This window comes from Poecilia reticulata, linkage group LG22, assembly GCF_000633615.1.
Source record: "Poecilia reticulata strain Guanapo linkage group LG22, Guppy_female_1.0+MT, whole genome shotgun sequence".
Taxonomy (NCBI): domain Eukaryota; kingdom Metazoa; phylum Chordata; class Actinopteri; order Cyprinodontiformes; family Poeciliidae; genus Poecilia; species Poecilia reticulata.
This window is the reverse complement of record NC_024352.1, coordinates 8,835,102-8,854,759: the sequence shown is the minus strand read 5'-3', so window position 1 is coordinate 8,854,759 and position 19,658 is coordinate 8,835,102. Positions and strand designations below refer to the sequence as shown.

General features: G+C 41.7%; 1 protein-coding gene across 2 annotated transcripts; it reads left to right on the top strand.

The window, feature by feature from the left end:
- The first annotated feature begins 517 nt into the window (after positions 1 to 517).
- On the top strand, positions 518 to 19,051 carry LOC103458372 (otoferlin). 2 transcript variants are annotated; one of them, XM_017302426.1, is made up of 42 exons: positions 518 to 823; positions 1,949 to 2,019; positions 2,388 to 2,511; positions 2,586 to 2,640; positions 3,009 to 3,140; positions 3,235 to 3,297; positions 3,404 to 3,488; positions 4,716 to 4,875; positions 4,968 to 5,154; positions 5,239 to 5,425; positions 6,428 to 6,651; positions 6,868 to 6,976; positions 7,360 to 7,543; positions 8,488 to 8,608; positions 8,703 to 8,803; positions 8,898 to 8,988; positions 9,075 to 9,191; positions 9,267 to 9,419; positions 9,562 to 9,751; positions 10,430 to 10,554; positions 10,640 to 10,771; positions 12,397 to 12,558; positions 12,642 to 12,761; positions 12,854 to 13,015; positions 13,143 to 13,305; positions 13,540 to 13,613; positions 13,777 to 13,803; positions 13,898 to 14,029; positions 14,154 to 14,226; positions 14,442 to 14,551; positions 14,657 to 14,794; positions 14,875 to 15,006; positions 15,119 to 15,246; positions 15,334 to 15,504; positions 15,615 to 15,775; positions 16,377 to 16,519; positions 16,597 to 16,685; positions 16,783 to 16,881; positions 16,992 to 17,233; positions 17,314 to 17,495; positions 18,206 to 18,306; positions 18,417 to 19,051. In XM_017302426.1, the coding sequence occupies exons 2-42, from the start codon at positions 1,974 to 1,976 to the stop codon at positions 18,595 to 18,597; spliced, it is 5,376 nt and encodes a 1,791-aa protein (XP_017157915.1). In that variant the 5' UTR covers positions 518 to 823; positions 1,949 to 1,973; the 3' UTR covers positions 18,598 to 19,051. The 2 variants fall into 2 exon arrangements, with proteins under 2 accessions (XP_017157915.1, XP_008397330.1); XM_008399108.2 differs by having other exon boundaries at positions 10,640 to 10,774.
- Positions 19,052 to 19,658: the final 607 nt, after the last annotated feature.

Sequence of the window (19,658 nt, the reverse complement as noted above, 5' to 3'; positions counted from 1 at the left end):
GTAAAATTCTCATGACTCAAAAAATTGTGGCTCGGTTTAAGAATTGTCAGGTTCGAAGTTGATTCAGTTTGAAGCGAACAGCGTCGCAAATAGGATTCGACATCATTCCACCATCACCGACCGAGGACAGTGTGATTGTCTTGAGACCCAGTTTGGACCTGCAGGTTGTTAATGATTAAAAGGAAGGCTTTCTTCCAGCAACATCTTACTTCCATGTCATCCTATCATTGATGACATGGCAATGTTGCTTACCTAACAGTACCTTTGCACATTTCAAGCATTTCTTTTCAGCTCAGTTTGGCTTTGATCACTTGAAGGCCCAGCAGTGTCAAGATTACAGTAAAATGTGTGTTTTGGTTTAAGCAGTTGTATTTTCTGATATGTTGTGGATCAACATAAAGCAAATAAAAAAAATGTACTTTTAGATACCAGATCGGTGGCTGGGCCTGTTAAAAATCCTCTCTCTTTGCTCTGCAGCGTCGTAAAACCTGCGGATTGGAAGATGACGTCTCTCAGCGGCGGCTAGTTATAGTTACCAGTCTCGGGTTCGAGGCTCATGCACTATTCATCGGCGTATCGCTTCACTCCTGCCAGACCTCAGACATGAACAAACACATTTCCTTTCTGTGCACAACTTAACTTTGTGGCTTTTCTTCTGGGGTCTCTCTAAAAGGCCTAAAATGCCCGTGTAGCATCTCTTTGATTTTAATCAAAACCGAAACCTCTGAGTTCTGGGCTGTTTTTTTCTTTTCTTGTTTTACCTCTAAAGGAAATCTCTGGGAGATACGTGGAGGAGAGAACTGAGCATAACTCATCGTATATGGTACGTATCGTCTGAGCAGAGATCAAACTGTGGCGTTCAGGCCTCGGTGTTTTGGAGTGCATGTGAATGACTTTCTTTGAGAAGGATTTTTTTTTTCATGTCAGCTGATCTTATTTTTGAAAATTTTTTTGAAGGTCAAACAGTGGTTTTTGATTTTCCATCATATTTATATGTAATTACACGCTATCGGATCATGCCAGGCATGTAAATTTTTTGGTAATGTAAGATTTTGTTCCTCTGTTTTTTTTTTTGTTGTTGTTGTTGTTTTTTGCTAACTTTTCAGTCAAAAATAATCAAAGAAACGTGCCAATATTATAATTAGTAATCCCAAACTGTCTCATAAAATAAGGCAGCCACTTTAAACCGGCCGTGTCGACGGAGCACTTTGTTGATTAATTTCTGCAGAATAACGAGACTAATGGTATTATTTTCACAATGCATGTGAAATGTATCCCCTCCAGTTGAAGTATTAGGGTCAGATGATTTAAATAATTAAAAGGCCCATCCGAAGGCTACGTTTCACTCAAAATAACAGCAGATAAACTATGCTACAATACTCTCTATCGTTGATTTTAGGTTTAAAAAAAATACAAAACTTAAGGTGTTCTTTGTGTTTTTGTTCATTTAAAGTTTTCTTAGATCTGGTGATTTGCTGTTGAGACAGAATAAAGCAAAGAGTTAAGCTCGCCTAACAACAGGAATAGAAGATAAATCAACTTGAACATAAGATAAGCAGAAGTGGTTCCAGGTATAAGTGGATTTTGAGGTCGATTTGTTCTGAAGTTGTGCTAACAGCAGTCGTAATTTAGAGCCAACTTATTAATCGCTGCTGTTCTGTCGATTGCTGAGAAACCAGTTTTAAAACCCCCCAAAAGTTTTTTAAGCGTGTTTGTCAGTTCAGGAAAGCTTCATAGCATCTCTATGGAAAACTGAACAGATCCTAAAAGTGATTTTTTTTGTGCAGCAATAAATGCAAAGTGACTGACGTGCAAAATCGAGCAAAAGGACTTCGTGTAACAAACCTGACCGAAAACCAAACTTGGGCCGACTCTGTTGCTATGTTTGTCCCATTTGTCTGTGTTTTAATGTCTAAAGTTGTTAATGTGATTATTTTTTGTGTCGCAGAGCGCTCAGAGGAAACCTTTGAACCATGAAGCGCAGTAAGCACCGCGGACAAAAGGAGGACAAAGGCGGAGGTATCACCTTAGCCGGATCGTTGGATTCGTGTCAACGAGGCCAGAAAGTCCAGTTTAATGTTACACAGTTTCTGCAATACGTCAAACGTTTTGTCACAAACAATGCGGTGCAGATGTTCTTATCCAAGATTGGTCTATTTGAAAAGCAAATCTAGAAAATTACTTTTGTTCTAAAAAGTATTTTGCTTATGATTTTTGCTTTTAAATGTTTTCATGTCTTATGATGTTCTTAATCTATGCAAAACATGGCAGGATGAATTTGAGAGTATCTTTTTTTTTTTCTACAAAACACAATGTTGCAAGAAAAATAGCAATTCTTTCTTTCTTTTAGGATTTTTCTTTAGATGTGTCTTTTGTGTGATGCCTAGATGAGCCAGCCATTTTGGAGACAGAGAACATGGATCGTAATGGGATGTTAATGGGAGGTCCGGATCCCGACACCATCTCTTTGGCCTCCGTCACAGCCGTCACCACCAATGTTTCGAATAAAAGGCAGGCCTTATTCTAACTGTCTGGTTTTTATTTTTATTTTTATTTGGGTTTATTAATCATGCGTAACTCCTCAGATCGAAGCCGGACATCAAGATGGAGCCCAGCTCTGGACGACCCATGGATTACCAGGTAGGTTAATAAATACTTGGAAAAGTATTTGCACCTACAAAGCCTTTTTCGCATTTTCTGATATTGCAACCACAAACTTCAGTGTCTGTTATGAGTATTTTACACAATACTCATGAAGTAGATCATACCTGGGAGGTTGAAGGAAACATATACACGGTTTTCAAAATCTGAAAAGTGTGGCATGCACAGCTTATTGTAAGTTTTTTTACATCAACTCGCTAAGCTCAATTGTCCCCTGTATGCTGTCACATAAAAGTTAAATAAAGTATCACATTTTTGTAATTTTAATGGGACGAAGTAGGACAGTTCACGGGTTGTTGCGATTTGCGTGATTTACAAATGTAAACTGATGGATGGTGCACTTTCAGGTCAGTGTGACGGTGATTGAAGCCAGGCAGCTGGTCGGCCTGAACATGGACCCCATGGTCTGTGTGGAGATCGGAGAAGAGAAAAAGTACACCTCCATGAAGGAGTCGACCAACTGCCCTTACTACAACGAAGTGAGTCGGTCACGATGACGCGGCGTCAGGAAACTCTCTGAAATTCAAGGTTGACTTACAACGAGACTTCACCTCAAACTGTCGTCTCTTCCAGTACTTTGTGTTTGACTTCCACATCCCACCAGATGTCATGTTCGACAAAATCCTGAAAGTGTCCGTAAGTTATTAGTTCCTCTGAGCCGACTGACAGGAATTTCTTCTGTGACATGGGGGCTTTTTTAAATTTATTTTTTAATTGTGTGTTTTTTTTAACTTACTTGTAGGTGATCCACTCCAAAAATCTTCTGCGAAGTGGAACGCTGGTTGGGTCTTTTAAAATGGATGTTGGCACAGTCTACTTCCAGCCAGGTCAGAAAACAACGTCTTTGGTAGTTTAACTCCAGATCAAGCCCTCTGTCTGCATGGATGCCTTAATATGTTTAGAGATTTATTTGAACTATCTTTGTCTGTGGTGGAATAATTTTCTAACGTCAATAAATATTATTGATATATCAATTCCATATCGAGTGTAGATGACCTCTTATCCACACAACATAGAAATTATACATTCAATATTTGGATAAATCCGCATCGTCAAGTTACAAAGAATCAATAGTCTTCAATAATGTTTATGGCATGACTGCAACTAGATGCTTTATTCCTCTTATCAGATAAAGCTGATTTACGTAAAATACTTAAAAAAAAATAATTAAATTAAAGTCTCTATGCCTCCACAAATGGCTTGAAGTCTGTCCTACTTTAGAAGCTCAATGTCATCCGTTGTAATACCAGTTTTGATGTGCGTTTGTGATCATCGTCCTCCTTTCCGACCGTCAGCCATTAGGAAGTCCTCTATATCTGCAGCACAAAGTGTTACTGACATCATCACAATCCCACGATACGATGGTGGTACAACATGATGCTTAGCAGTTAGCCGTTTTGCAAAGTGTGACGTCTTCAGACGTTCTTTTAGTCGTTGTAGCCAACAGATTTCACTATCTTCACTTTTGGACAGTGATAGTGATGTTCCACTACCTTCTAGCTCGTTACAGACTGGAGGCATGAAGGTTTTTGGATGTTTGAACCAATTTTCACCTCATCTGTGGCTAACAGCTTGGGTCAGATGGCTAAAACTTGGAAACAGTGGGGTGTTTCAGTAGGATATTGATCCCAGTAAACACTAAACTAGGTTTAGAAACAGATAAACCAGGCCAACATTGAGCTTCTGCATTGGCCTCAATTTGAACTTACTTAAAAACTTATGAATTATGCACTAAAGCTGCAAAACCAAAATTATGCACTCCTCTGCAAAACCATAAATTTTGCAGAGGACTGGTCAAGTGACCAGCTGGAATAATGCCAGCACCTTGATGACCAAATATGCATTTATGTATTTATTTGTGAATTTATGTAAATTTAATTGTTAAATTCAAGAAAATCAACAATAAATCTGAACTTTTGCACCCGATTCTTGTTTGTACAGTTAATTTATTATGACTATTTATTACTGCATCCTCATTTTAAAGTGAATAAAGAACAAACACATCATCATCAGAAATCCAAAACGAATGTGACATTTGTGTTTTTGCCCCACAGAACATCAGTTTTACCACAAATGGGCCTTGTTGTCCGACCCTGACGACATCACAGCAGGCTGCAAAGGCTACGTTAAATGTGACATCGCCGTTGTGGCTAAAGGAGACACCATTAAAACTCCACACAAGGCCAATGAGTCCGAAGACGACGACATAGAGGGGTAATAAAACCCGCGACATCCGCCATTTAACCCACGAAAGTTCTCCTTTTTTTAAAAGTTAGCGAGAAGTAAATTCTGCCTGCCTGCATCAGGAATCTGCTGCTACCTGAGGGCGTTCCTGCAGAGCGACAGTGGGCTCGTTACTACCTGAAGATCTACAGAGCAGAGGGACTCCCCAGAATGAACACCAGCATCATGGCCAACGTCAAAAAGGCGTTTATAGGAGAAAATAAAGACCTGGTCGATCCCTACGTCCAAGTGCTCTTTGCGGGGCAGAAGGTCAGCTCGAATAACGGCCGCCTTTTATATTTGTCGTGCGTTAGCAGGACTCAGAACGTGAGCGCGTTCAATTTGTGACCACAGGGCAAGACGTCGGTACAGAAGAGCTGCTATGAGCCCATCTGGAATGAGCAGATTGTTTTCACGGAGATGTTTCCTCCCCTCTGCAAGCGCATGAAGATCCAGATCCGGGACTCGGATAAAGTGAACGATGTGGCCATGGGAACACACTTCTTAGATCTGAAGAAGATTTCCAATGATGGGGACAAAGGTGATCATTTATCACAAGAAAAAACAACAGCGTGTGCAAACAAAGTAGGAGGTTTTATTTGATATGGACGACGTGGCTTTCTGCCCAGGGCAGCACAGCCTGAGGGGAGCAACAACTCACACTCACACACACACACACACTAAAAGCTCCATCATTTGCTCCCTGATAGAGTTTTCTGTTGCTTATTTGCATGTAATGTCAGTGGTATTGCTGCCCCCATGTGACGTACATCCAGTACGACAATAATGCTGACTGATAGCTTTGTAGTTTGTGTCTAATTTGGCAACTTCAGATTTTTTTTAAAGAAATCTGGAATGTGTTTGACCTCCTCTAGTTCAAACCGTTACGTATTTGGTCCAGTCGGACTTCAAGTGAATAATTTGCACCAAACAGAGCTTTAGAAACTCTCTCCTCTATTTGCAAACGAACAGAAAAATAACAGTTTTCAATCGTTTCTAAGACCTCTTTAGATTTAGAGAAGTAGGACAAACGTATTACGTAGATTGACCAAACAATCCTGGACTGAATTATTTTCCCTGTGATTATTGAAAGTTTGAAATAGTTAGCAATTCGTAAAAGCTTCTCTTCTGTCAAGCATATCGTTGAAATCAGTCCGTCTATGCAGGTTATCTATTGTCAGACTTTTTTTTTTAACCCTTTCATGCATGAATTATGATCCTTTGTGTCAGGATTTTTTTTTTAATGTTTTGATTTTCTTGAGGCCTAAAAATAAGGTAGGAAAAAAATGTTGTACATTTTTTTTAGGTGATCAATTGTAATTTTCTCCAAATACAAAGTTGTTATTTGAAATATACATAAGTAGTATTGTTATCTGATGTCGCAATATTTAGATAATATAATATCTAGATAACGCAGAGGATTTGCTTTTCCTGTGCAACCAGTTAAGAACTATTTTAAAACAATTGATTGATCGTTTTCTTCAATCGTTTCCAATTCTTTTCCAAATCACCCTCCGCTCTTCTTCTGCACACTGCTTCCCAGGCTTCCTCCCCACGATGGGGCCCGCCTGGGTGAACATGTACGGCTCCACCCGCACCTACACCCTGATGGACGAGTACCAGGAGCTGAACGAGGGGCTCGGAGAAGGCGTGTCTTTCAGGGCCCGACTTCTCATCAGCCTGGGCGTGGAGATCCTGGACCCGTCCTCGCCTGACATCACCAGCTCCACCGAGGTCCAGGTGGAGGGAGTGCCCAACATCTCGGAGGTGGGTCTCTGCTCCGGACGGGCAGCCATGCAAGCGGCGCATATTGTTTCTGCCGCTGACAGGTCGTTTCGCTGCGATTAATGTGAATTATTGATAGCTCTAATTTAGCCCGTTGCATGAATAAATAATAGCTGTTTGCATCGATGAGTCTACTCGTGTTTAAACGCTTATGGTTGTGTTTTTTTATTTTTTATTTTTTATTTGATTTTACCCCAGACTGCTACTGGGAAGGTGGAGGATTTCTTCCTTTTTGGGTCTTTCCTGGAAGCCACAATGATTGACAGAAAGATCGGCGACAAGCCAATCAGCTTTGAGGTCACAATAGGTACGTCAGCTGCGTCTTTATCCAATCGTTTTATCGTTTAACTTATAATATTTCTTATGATTAAATACAGTTATTGTGTCCAGGTTAGTGTTATAAATAACTTTTTCTTTTAAGTAAGTCATGTCTTTAAGAAGACAATTTCAAACAGGAATGATTTTCAAGGCCAGTGTTTGTGTGGTGGCACTGTGAACGCCATGCATAGCCATACAGTTACAAAAAAAATAAGCAATAAATACTTTGTTTCAACCACCTTTACGTCATTACAAAATATTGTGTTAAAATTCTAAGTCCGTGCCACCCCACCCATACGTCTGTCACGGCAGACGGAATGGGGTAAGACGTGAAAGGGACAAAGTTAATATTCAGAGAGCTGCTCTTTCCAGGTTACTACGGAAACGAGAATGACGGCGTCATCCAACCCAAAACGAAGGGGAAGAAGGGCGGCGGCGACGGTGCTGAAGAGGAAACCGAGCTGATACACAACTCCAGCGAGGAGGAGATGGACGACGACGGAGACCTGACTTCAGTGTCCACCACTCCACCCATGAAACCCGTCATCACTGACCGGTCAGAGCCGATACTCTCAAGCAGTCAAACAGTGAAACGATGAACATGAAGCACAGCCTCGTGAATGTTTCTGACTGTTGTCTCGAAGTGTCATTCAGGACAAAATGACACTTTTAATGCAAGGTTGTAATATAACTTGCCTTAAAAGTCAATTAAAAGTATCAACTTTGCGTTAAAAGTGTCATTATTTTCCGAAAGACACTTCATGACAACACTTATAAGCATTCATAAAGACTCCTGTTATGTCATGCTTATGACAGTCTCACTTCAAACAAAGTGTGACCAAATAAATCATCCATCAACTCGAAGCAACTTCCACTTCTTTTGCTTTTGCAGTGATATTATTTATATGCCGCACAAAAAGTGGTATAAAAATGCCAGCCGTGAGTTCAGGTTTAGTTTCATCTAATCAGAGCAGCAGCAAACGGGACTTCTTCTTTTAATGATGCCTTTATCCTCACCTCTCTTTCATTAACTGGTTCTGATAGTTGCTGATGCCGTTGTTCACTAATGTTCTCCAGCAAACCTCGGAGGCCGTCACGGACCGCATGTATTTATGCTGCGGTTAAATTACACACAGGTGGACTCTGCTTACTAATTAGACGACTTCCGAAGGCAATTAGCATCAGATCTGATCTCATCTCAGTAAAGAGACCTGAACTTAAAGAGAGACCTAACTTTTCACATTTTTATTAGTAAAACCAATCATCTATTACCTTACATCTGCTACATGTGAAGTGTAGCATGTACACTTCACATGTACATGCTACTTCATGATGCCTACCATGGAAAATCCAAATGAAATATGTTGATGTTTTCTGGTTCTGTGTGGAAAACGTGAAAAAAGTTCATTTTGTACGTATCTATTAATGCATTTTGTGAATCCGTCTTGAAACGGCAACTTTGGAGGAACAATTCACCGTGGCTCTTGCTTTAATCCACAGGAACTATTTCCATCTGCCCTATTTTGAGAGGAAGCCATGCATTTACATCAAAAGTTGGTGGCAGGACCAGAGAAGACGGCTGTACAACTCCAACATCATCGACAACATTGCGAACAAACTGGTAGGTGGATGGCTACCGTGATGGCAAATTATTGTTGCCAATACCATTGAGTCTGATGTCTAAATGTGTTTTTTGGGGGTGCGGGGGTTTGCAGGAGGATGGACTGAATGACGTGCAGGAGATCATCAAAACAGAGAAGACCTATCCTGAACGAAGGCTGAGAGGCGTTCTGGAGGAACTCAGCCAAGGATGCAGGTCTGTGTGCCTCCAAAACTAAAACTGAACCAAATAAACCCGTCTGATTTGACAAATTCAGATGCTCACACTCAGCAAGCTCGTGTTCTTTCAGTCAATTTATTGCTCTGGCAAACAAGGACCACAATCAGTCTGGCAGAACCAAACTGGACAGAGAGAGACTGAAGCTTTGCTTGTCAGAAGTGGTGAGTCCTCCGACTCCCCAAACCGCACTTTCCTGCTGTTTGCTGAACATGATTGCGTTGTTTCACTAAACTGTCTCTGTTTTTAGGAGGCCATTGGTCAACAAGCGAAGACGATGAGGACACAAGTGAAGAAGAGCACAGTCAGGGATAAACTCAAGCTGGCTCAAAACTTCCACACAAAGCTTCGCTTCCTCGCCGATGAGGTAAAGACTTTCTCCAAATGAGTCAATTAATAATAAATTCGTAACTTTGCAAGACCATATAATGTTCCTTCACAGCCCCAGCACAGCGTTCCTGATGTTTTCATCTGGATGATAAGCAACGGGAAGCGCATCGCTTACGCCCGGGTTCCTTCCAAAGACATCCTGTTCTCAGGTGTAGACGAGGAAAGAGGGAAAGATTGTGGCAAGGTCAAAACTATTTTCCTCAGGGTGAGTTAAAATGTAAAAAGAAAACCAATCCACTTACAGTTATGTTCTTGTTATTTTTCATTTTATGTTGTGTTTTTTTTTTTATTTGCTTATAGCGTTCTGAAGACTAATAAACCCTTGAACAATGTTTTCTCTACTTAAGATCCCTGGTAAAAAAGGTTTCGGACCTGCTGGTTGGACGGTTCAGTCCAAATTGGAGATTTATCTGTGGCTGGGTCTGAGCAGGCAGCGCAAAGACTACCTGAGCGGCCTGCCCAACGGGTTTGAGGAAAACAAGCTGTCCAAGGGGCCCGGCATGCCTTGCTCACCACCCATCAGCCTTACCTACATGAGTAAGACCAACAACTGGAGCAATATATTATCAAACACGCTTCCTTTTGAATAATACTTTTGAATTTTACTGCAAAACACTTTCTGAAGCTGACAGGGTAGCTTTCTGAAACTTTCAAGTGATCTACAAGGTATTTCCTAGAACTTACAGCGTACTTTCTGGAACTTTTCAACAGGTGCTTTCCTATATCTTTTCTGAAAATCAAACATTTACTTTTCCAGAACTTGCCACTCATTTTACTGATTATTTTCCCCAAGACCCAGTAGTTACTTACTGGAACAAGGTATCTACTTACCGGATACTTTTTCAGATCAACCATATATTTTTAAAAAACTACGCATCATTTTTATTTGCGAAACATAGTCAGAAATTTCTAGAGTTGGGTTGTAGTGTATGGTGGCGTTAGGGGGGTTAAAGGCGTCTGTTTCTGAAATGTTTAAGGCACGTAGAGACTATGATGGTTCGTAGAGAGTAAATTAGATTATTTAGAAAGCATCTGGTAAGCCTCAGACCGTATTACGTAGCTCTACTTGATTATTGAAAATCGTGGCACTTTTCGCAGCACTAAGGAGATTATATTGATTACTGATACTGGTAACAGATGTCTAAGAAAGCACATATAGTATTTAAGCGTCTTCAAATCACATTGCAAATGAGAGACTGAATGTTTTCACTGCAGTGAAGCAAATCTTCCAGCTGAGGGTCCACATGTACCAGGCCCGCAGCCTGTTTGCTGCTGACAGCACAGGTCTGTCTGATCCCTTCGCAAGAGTTTTCTTCTCAACCCAAAGCCAAGTCACAGAAGTGAGTTCATCCACCCATTTAAAAAAAAAAAATGAAGGTATAATAAAAAAAATCGGGTGGGAACAAATGCTCTGCTTTCTTGCAGGTGCTGGCTGAGACCCTCTGCCCCACATGGGACCAGCTGCTGGTGTTTGAGAACGTGGAGTTGTTTGGAGAGGCCTATGAGCTGAGGGACGATCCACCCATTATTGTCATTGAACTTTATGACCAGGACACAGTGGTGAGGAAAAGTTTGCACACAGAGATGTCACAAGCTCTCCATTTTTATTCATGGGAGAAAATGTGCTTCCTTTCAATAGAACAAATGACACAGCAACTGTTTTATGTGAATTTTTTTAATCCAAATTATAATTAGGGATGTCCTGATCTGCACTGTTTTTCTTCCCAGTGGCAATTTAGTCTTTTACTGAATCTGAGTCCTGGTTTAATCCTCCATAGACTCTTAAAATCCAGCGTAGCTTTAAAATTGTTAAAATGCTTTAACATTTATCAGCATTACAGATGATGTGGTCACTTTTGTTTCTTCGACACTACCTGGTTATCCCAACCAGAGTTTTAGCAAGACGATCGTAAAATTCGACACATAATTAAAACCTGAACAACTTTGTAACTCGATATATGGAGCAACTTTCAGTAATAATCTCATGAACTCGAGTCATGATCGTGCTTACAATATTTTGTTGCGAACCAATTTGCTGAAGCGCTAGGCTAACGCTAGCATTCTTCTTCTCTGTTTTGGTGTTACTTGTTGATGATATGGCTTGCAACATATTTCACAGCCGTTCCAGTTAAATTTGTTTTGACAAAACTTTAAAGAAAGCTGTTTTCTTCATTCACAAATTTAGTAATTTGCTAAAAGTTAGCGACTTGAGAGTATAGCTCTCTGTGTCACACAAAAAGCTATCTGGGCAAACAAGAACAACTCACGAATCAAGTCACACGACAAACCAATGTATCCCATGTCTTACACTGCAAATGTTTTTTTAAGAAGTAAATTTGCTCAGGATTTCTTTTGTTAAAACCCTTAGGCATTAAATTGAAAAAATAACAGTTTTTCAAGCCCTGCTCAGGAAAATAAGTCATGTTTGTTATAATTATCCACACAGATGTGGCTGACCATTTAAAAACCCTTTAAACTGGACATCCTTATTTATAATCCAACAATATGCCTTTTACAAATACAGTCTTTTGTTTGCTTAACTTAACATGATTCTAATCTGAAGAAATGTTTTCTGACTGACAATTTTATATCTGCTCCTGACAATTACACCAATGTTTTGGATGACCCTGTGGATAAGTAGAGTGTGGATTGCCTTGATGTACGGTAGCAGGATTTTAAAGTGTGCAGAGTAGATTTTGTTCAAAGGCATGCAAGAGGAATAAGATAGGTCCACAAGGACAAACAGATGGACCCTGCACTAGCGTCCTATCCCTGTTGCATTCCTTTCAGTGACATTTTGTGCTTTTGTATGTGGCCGTCAAAGTATTTGACTCTTTATAACCACTAACTGCAAGAAAGATTTAAGTTCCGCAGCTCTCAGAGGCATCAGGAGGTTATTTAACTGTTCTTTGGCATAACATAGATGCATCTATTTTGCAGTTTACTGGTTATTTTTTAGGGGATCTTGATGTTATTATTTTTTCCTTTCCTTGTATCTGTAGAGATTTTAAATCTTGAAACATGTGCACCTCAAGCCATGTTTCTTTGTTAATCAAAAACATGAATATTGACACTTTTTAGCTTATTTTTTAATAAAAAACAGAGTAATGCCAACACTAATACATATTAACTAAAACATCCAGTGCAGATTTGATGTATAACTGTCTACTTTATGATCTCAGGGTAAAGCTGACTTCATGGGCAGGACGTTTGCTAAGCCTTTGGTCAAGATGGCGGATGAGCACTATGGGCCGCCACGTTTCCCTCCCCAGCTGGAGTATTATCAGATCTACCGCGGGAACGGAGCCGCTGGAGAGATGCTGGCAGCCTTTGAGCTTCTCCAGGTTAATTGAAGGCAGTTCTCTCACTAAACAAGGCTTCCCACTCGTAAGCCTTGCTGTGGCTTCACGCTGCTGTCTTCTCTCAGATTGGCCCCAATGGAAAAGCGGACCTTCCTCCCATAGACGGCCCTACGGATATGGACCGCGGCCCCATCCTGCCTGTGCCTCTGGGGATTAGGCCAGTGCTCAGCAAGTACAGGATTGAGGTCTGAGCTTCAGATTTACTCAGAAAACCTCAGTGATTGTTGGTCCGTTTTGCAGAAAGTTTGACAACACCTACATTTTTGCTTCTTTGAAGGTTTTGTTCTGGGGCTTGAGGGACTTGAAGAGGGTGAACCTGGCCCAGGTGGATCGGCCTCGTGTGGACATTGAGTGCGCAGGGAAGGGCATTCAGTCGGCCCTCATCCCCAACTACAAAAAGAACCCCAACTTCAGCACTCTGGTCAAGTGGTTCGAAGTGGTACCGTGTCATTTCCTAAACGCTTCCTTGGCCGAGTAACGATAACAATAAACACTTAAAGACCCGGCATGTGACTGCCGCTCCGTTAGGTTTACCAAGTCAGAGAGTCTTTTAATGTGTGCGTTAGGATTTGCCAGAGAACGAGCTGCTTCACCCTCCGCTGAACATCCGCGTGGTGGACTGCAGAGCGTTTGGCCGCTACACTTTGGTCGGCTCCAACGCCGTCGCCAGCCTGCGCAAGTTCATCTACAGGGGATCAGACAAGCAGGCCAACAACTGGTCCACTACGGGTATAACCTATACGCAGGGCTCACACAGTGAAAAGCATTCACAGCCCTTTAACTTTTGTTTTGACACATTTTATCACATCACAACCACAAACCTATAGGTTCATGTGAATCAGCTGTTAAGATGTACAGAGTATATTTTTGAGCTAGCTACATTGTTCTTTCTACTACTGTGTGTTTGTTGTACCAATATCTACATACGCCATCTGGTTTCAGTTTACGCCGTTTGTCTTTCAGAGGAAATTATCGTGGTGAGCATGGAAACAGAGCCTGCTTTCAAGAAGATGGACACCGTGGTCAAACTGGACTCTGTAAGTTTAAACTCTGACACCTTAATTCGAAAGACTTAAACCAGGTTAAAAGCTCCTTCTATTTCATTCGAACTGCCATGTTGCTGAAATGTACCATACAAATAAACCTGATTGATTGATTGGTTGATTGATACACATGTTAAACTTGGTGTTCTCCCCCCAGGGCTCTGAAGCTGTGATCAAAGTTGAGGTGAGCATAGCACAAGCGATTACTTTTAATGACGGTTTGTGTTGTCCTTGCAAAACCTGACAATATCCATTATGTGGACTAAATGTAAAAAAAGGATGACGACAAAGACGAGAAAGGTAAGAAGAAGAAGAGGAAGAAGGGGGACGAACCTGAAGAGGAGGAACTTGATGAGAGCATGTTGGACTGGTGGTCCAAATATTTTGCCTCAATTGAAACTTTAACTGAGGTAAGGAACGGTTTTGCTCTTTTGCGCTAAGCTACTTTTAAAACTTATCTCCTATAAAGACATAAATGTATCCTGTGAAGTGTCGTGTATTTATTTTTAGAGAAATACTTTCTAACTGTTTTAGGCTCTCAGGGCTCAGGAGGCAGCTCTCTCAGATTCAGAAGAAAAGGAAGACATGGACATCGCTGATGGTGGAGGTAAAAAGAAAAAAAATCTTACATCTCAAGATTCTGACATTCAACTCTTAAAAGTTCAGCAATTATGTAGATTATCTACAGTGCAATGGTTTTAATTCTCAGTCAGAGTTTTTATGTCAGAGATGTCTAATCCGATGACATATTTCATTGTATGGGGTGAGGGTGGTAAATTTTAGAATCTGTCTTTCTCTCTGCACGGTTTTCTGACATCACAGGTGACGACGCTCCAGTGAAAGCCCCCAAGAGAGGAAAAGGAAAGAAGGACAAGAAAAGGGCAGTCGTGGATCCGTTTGAAAAGAAAAAGCCAAAGTTGGATGAGCTGAAGGTGGAGGATGAATAATCGTGGTGTCATTTTTTAGCGTCATCCAGATGGATGTGTAATCCGTGCGAGGTTAGAGATAAACGCTGTGTTTCCTACTCCCAAACTAAGGTGTATCCAAAGGAACTGGAAAGTGAATTTGACAACTTTGAGGACTGGCTCCACACCTTTTACCTGTTCAGAGGGAAGGGCGGCGACGACGACGACCAAAATGTGACGGACGAGGACAGGATTGTTGGAAAGTTCAAAGTGAGGAGCGCTCCATGCGCCTTACAAGTGTTTATGTTTTTGCTACGTCCACTCCTTCTCCTTTCCCCGCTCCTTGTTAGGGTTCGCTGTGCATGTACAAAGTGTCGGATGATTTGCCCAGAGACATGAGCTTCGACTCCAACTTAGGAATGTTCCAGAACATCCCCAACAACGACCCCGTTAACGTCCTGGTCCGCATTTATGTCGTCAGGGTGAGCTTATGCGCTCTGAACGTATAACGATGTGATTACTCTGTCAGGGAAAACAGTCTTATTTACAAGGATTTTATTTTTCTTGCGTCGTGACGCTTCTGTGTCTTTATAGGCGACAGATCTGCATCCAGCGGACATAAACGGGAAAGCTGACCCCTACATCGCGATCAAGCTGGGGAAAACAGAGATCAAAGACAAGGAGAACTATATTTCCAAACAGCTGAACCCTTTGTTCGGCAAGTAAGTGACGGGAAACCGGCTGGGTTTCTGAACAGAGTCCAAACAATAGCGTCTTACTGAACACAAGCGTTTTCCTCGTGGTCGCAGATCCTTCGACGTGGAGGCCACGTTCCCCATGGATTCCACCCTGACGGTGTCGATCTATGACTGGGACCTTGTGGGAACCGATGATCTGATTGGAGAAACGAAGGTCGACCTGGAGAATCGCTTCTACAGCAAACACAGAGCCACGTGTGGGATTTCATGCAGCTACGCCATGTAAGAATCGAAAGCCCACAAAAACAAAATAAATGTACTTTAAAACAATAAATAATCGAGGGTACAGACAGTTTTACATATAAACACACTTTAACGTGTTTACTGTACAGCCATGGTTACAACGTGTGGCGAGACCCCATGAAACCCACACACGTCCTGGCTAAGCTGTGTAAGGAAGGCAAGCTGGACGGCCCACACTACGGCCCCGGAGGACGGGTGAAGGTGGAGAACCGGGTCTTCATGGCGCCGACTGAGATCGAGGATGAAAACGGTATCTCTGCTTTCTACCGTTTCATTGATCTGATGTTAAAAAGATTTGCAATGGACTTGCAAAAATCCTTTAAAAGATAGTCAATTTCTATATTTTTTCAAACTTTACTGGGATTTTAGCTGATGGACCAACACAAAGTAGTAATTAAAATGAAAGGTCTGGCATGTATTTATATCCAATCTCCTTCAATTAAGCTAAATGAATGTAAAGCGTTTTGTGTGACTGAAAATTTTCCCTACAGAGAACCACGGCGGTGGCAGCAGCATCCTGTTGAGATGCATTTTAACATTCCAACATGATGGATGACGACATCTTCACTGGTTTAAAACATTTCAGTGGCATAAATCAAATTCAGAGAGTTACAATGGCCCAGTCAAAGTCCAGACCTGAATAGATTGAGAATCTTAAAACTATTGCTGTTCACAGATGCTCTTGCCTGAGTTCAGGCTATTGTTGCAGACAACAGCGCATCTTTTCCCTCCAAATCCACAGACATGTGCCTCTTTATTTTGGTCCGTCAGATAAAATCCCACTGAAACATGAGAAGCGTAAGAGGCAGATATGCTTTTGCAAAGTGTGAACGAGTGACGATGTTTGCCAGGCTTAAAGAAGCAGACGGACGAGCACCTTGCTCTGACTGTGCTGAGGCATTGGGACAAGATTCCCAAAGCCGGCTGCAAATTGGTCCCAGAGCACGTGGAAACCAGACCGCTGCTCCATCCGGACAAACCGGGAATCGAACAAGTACGGCGGTAAAACGTCGCAACGTCGACTTCCTGCCGCTGAGAGCTATCTCTGATTATCTCTCTAACTGTGCGCAGGGAAGAATCGAGATGTTTGTGGATCTGTTCCCCAAGGACAAGACGGCGCCCGGTCCCGCTTTGGACATTTCACCACGGAAGCCAAAGAAGTACGGGTCGAAAGATTTCAGGAGCCCGGCGTGAAATGTCCGAAGCAACTCCTGATGCGTTTCGAAGCTCTTGTCTAAATGACGTTTTCTTGTGCAGGTTTGAACTGAGGGTCATCGTCTGGAACACAGACGAGGTGGTTTTAGAGGACGACGACATCTTCACGGGCGAGAAGTCAAGTGACATCTTTGTGCGAGGGTGATTTATTTATTTTTTCGCCAACAACTAGACAAGCAGAAATGCTTCCATGTGAAGGATTGAATCTCCATTTTTTTTCTCTTCTGTTTGCCTTTGATCTGCGTCGGCAGATGGCTGAAGGGACAGCAGGAGGACAAGCAGGACACCGACGTCCACTACCACTCCATCACCGGGGAGGGGAACTTCAACTGGCGCTTCATCTACCCTTTCGACTACCTGGTGGCCGAGGAGAAGATAGTCATCTCCAAGAAGGAGTCCATGTTTGCCTGGGATGAGACCGAGTACAAGATCCCGCCTCGACTTAACCTCCAAGTGTGGGACGCCGATCACTTCTCTGCCGACGATTTTCTGGGTATTTTTTAAAACAAAATCGATTTGATTATTAACTAAATTAAAATTTTTTTATTATTAAAAGCTAAATGTTCTCCACAGGTGCGATCGAGCTGGACCTGAACCGCTTCCCACGTGGCGCCAAGACGGCCAAGCAGTGCACCATCGAAATGGTGACGAACGAAGGGGAGATGCCGCTGGTCTCCATCTTCAAGCAGAAGAGGATCAAAGGCTGGTGGCCGTTTGTCGCCAGGAATGAAGAAGACGACGAGTTTGAACTGACGGTGGGTGGCAGCCACAGATCAGGCAAGAAGAGTTCTCCTTAGTGAAAGCCATTTCTGAAAACGTCAGCATCAGATATGAATCAGATTTCAAGTTTAAGTAAGTATTGGTTTTGAAGTTTGGGCCATTCCAGACAGGTTCTGATGTGTTTGGGATGAAGTTTCAACCAGCTAGCTTACTCAGTTCACTTGTGAGATCCAAGAAATCTTTTCAGTTGTAGCTCCTTGGTTTGAAAGCTTAACTTTGACTCATCCAACCTTATTTCTTGTTATTGTGGCCAAATAACTCAACATTTATCCCGTCTGAATGTTACGCTTTTTCAGAAAGTGTCTGGCTTTGGGCAGCAGGAAGTTTCAATTAAGCCTCAAGGCGGTGAGTTTGGAGCGAGAAGGTCTTTTTTGATCGTCTAAAGCCACGTTGGTGTTAAACTCGCTTTGTTGTGGTCAACAACGCTTGTGCTGCAGCATCTTACTGATCAGTCTTTGGTTTGTATTGAAACAGCTGAAGGTCACAAAAGGACAGCTATTGCAAACACAATAAGAAAAGCAGGCTGACACTGCAGGCTTCGTCAAGTGTTGCCAAGTTCAAACTCGTTGCTGCAGACGTATCCCGATTCGGTTCTTGAAAGCTCGACTTGGAAAGTTTGCCATGCTTGTTGGGAGTTCTGCGCTGTAACCCGACCTGGCAAAATGAAAACTTCTTGTGTCTTTAGGGTAAGGTGGAAGCTGAGCTGCACCTTCTCACAGGGGAGGAAGCTGAGAAAAGCCCAGCTGGAGACGGGCGCAACGAGCCGGATCCTCTGGAGAAACCCAAGTATGAAAGATGTGCTCTTCTCACCTCCGTTTTTGTCTTTGCGCTACGTGTTTTACGCAGAAGAAACGGCTTTGCTCAGATTTGTCGTTCGCCTCTCTCTGCTCCCACAGCCGCCCAGACGTTGCCCTCCTCTGGTTCCTTATCCCGCTCAAAGCAGCGAAGCACCTGGTGTGTGACCAGTACAGGTGGCTGACCATCAAGATCGTCACGGCGCTCCTGCTGCTGGCCATCCTGGGCCTTTTCCTCTACAACATGCCCGGATACATGGTGAAAAAAATGCTGGGCGCTTGATAGCAAAACCGGATCACATTTGTTTTTTTTCACCGCAAATGGTGGGCTATAACACAATAGCTTCTGTTGTTTTTTTGTTGTTTTTTTTTCAATCTTTTTTTTCCCAAAAAATACTATTTAATAAAATAATTGATGTTCTACCAACAGCAACATAGCAACAAGAATAATCTGATGTTGGCTTGAGTGTATGAGTTGCTTATTATTGTGTAAAAAAAAAATCTCATTTTGCTACTGTTGTTCTGATATGTAGGCAACTTTTTGTTTGTTTGTTTTGCTTCTTGGAAATGTTTATTTGTTCACGTTTGATTATAACAGATCAGATTACGATTTCATTTAGAATTAAGTGAAGGTATTACACGTGGTTTGCTTGTGGTTCAGATTTTCTGAATTTTACGCTTCTGCTTTTCTGTATGATGTATTGAATTTGTGAATAAAATTCCCTCTGGGCACCTCAGGTTTCCTCTAAATATGTCATTCAAATGTACAAATATGTGGTGTGTAAAGTTTCTTTCAAAAGTGGTGACATGTGTTGGGGCTTTTTCAGGTTTTGTCAAAAAATATTAATTGCTTTTTATTGGGATGTTAAGTGATAGACACACAGAAAGGGGAACATAATGTTCAAGTGAAATCGAAAGCATATTTTTTGTAAGATAATGCAAGTGATTTCCTAATTAAATATTTCAAAGCAGAAAATCAATGGGAACGATTTTTAGTTTAAAATAACTTTTACATGTCTCATTATGAGAATCCTAGGTCTGTCTGTTACTCTCCAGTTTCACCGTGTTTAGTAACAGTCTTGTATTTAACAGTAAAAAAAAAACCGAGTGATTTATTTTGATATCGACAGAAAATGTATCGCACGAGCTCTATGGAGAGGATGTAAGTAGTTTGTTTGTAATTTGCTGCCATCTGCTGGCTCTAAATGGAAATGACACCATGTTTTGGTAAGTTTGGTAAGTATGTTTTGGTGGATTCTGTTGAAATACCGCAGTTTTGTCTCTTAAAAAGCTAATGGGAACTAAAACTACGTTTACAAATCACATAAAAAGGAAGGTAATTGC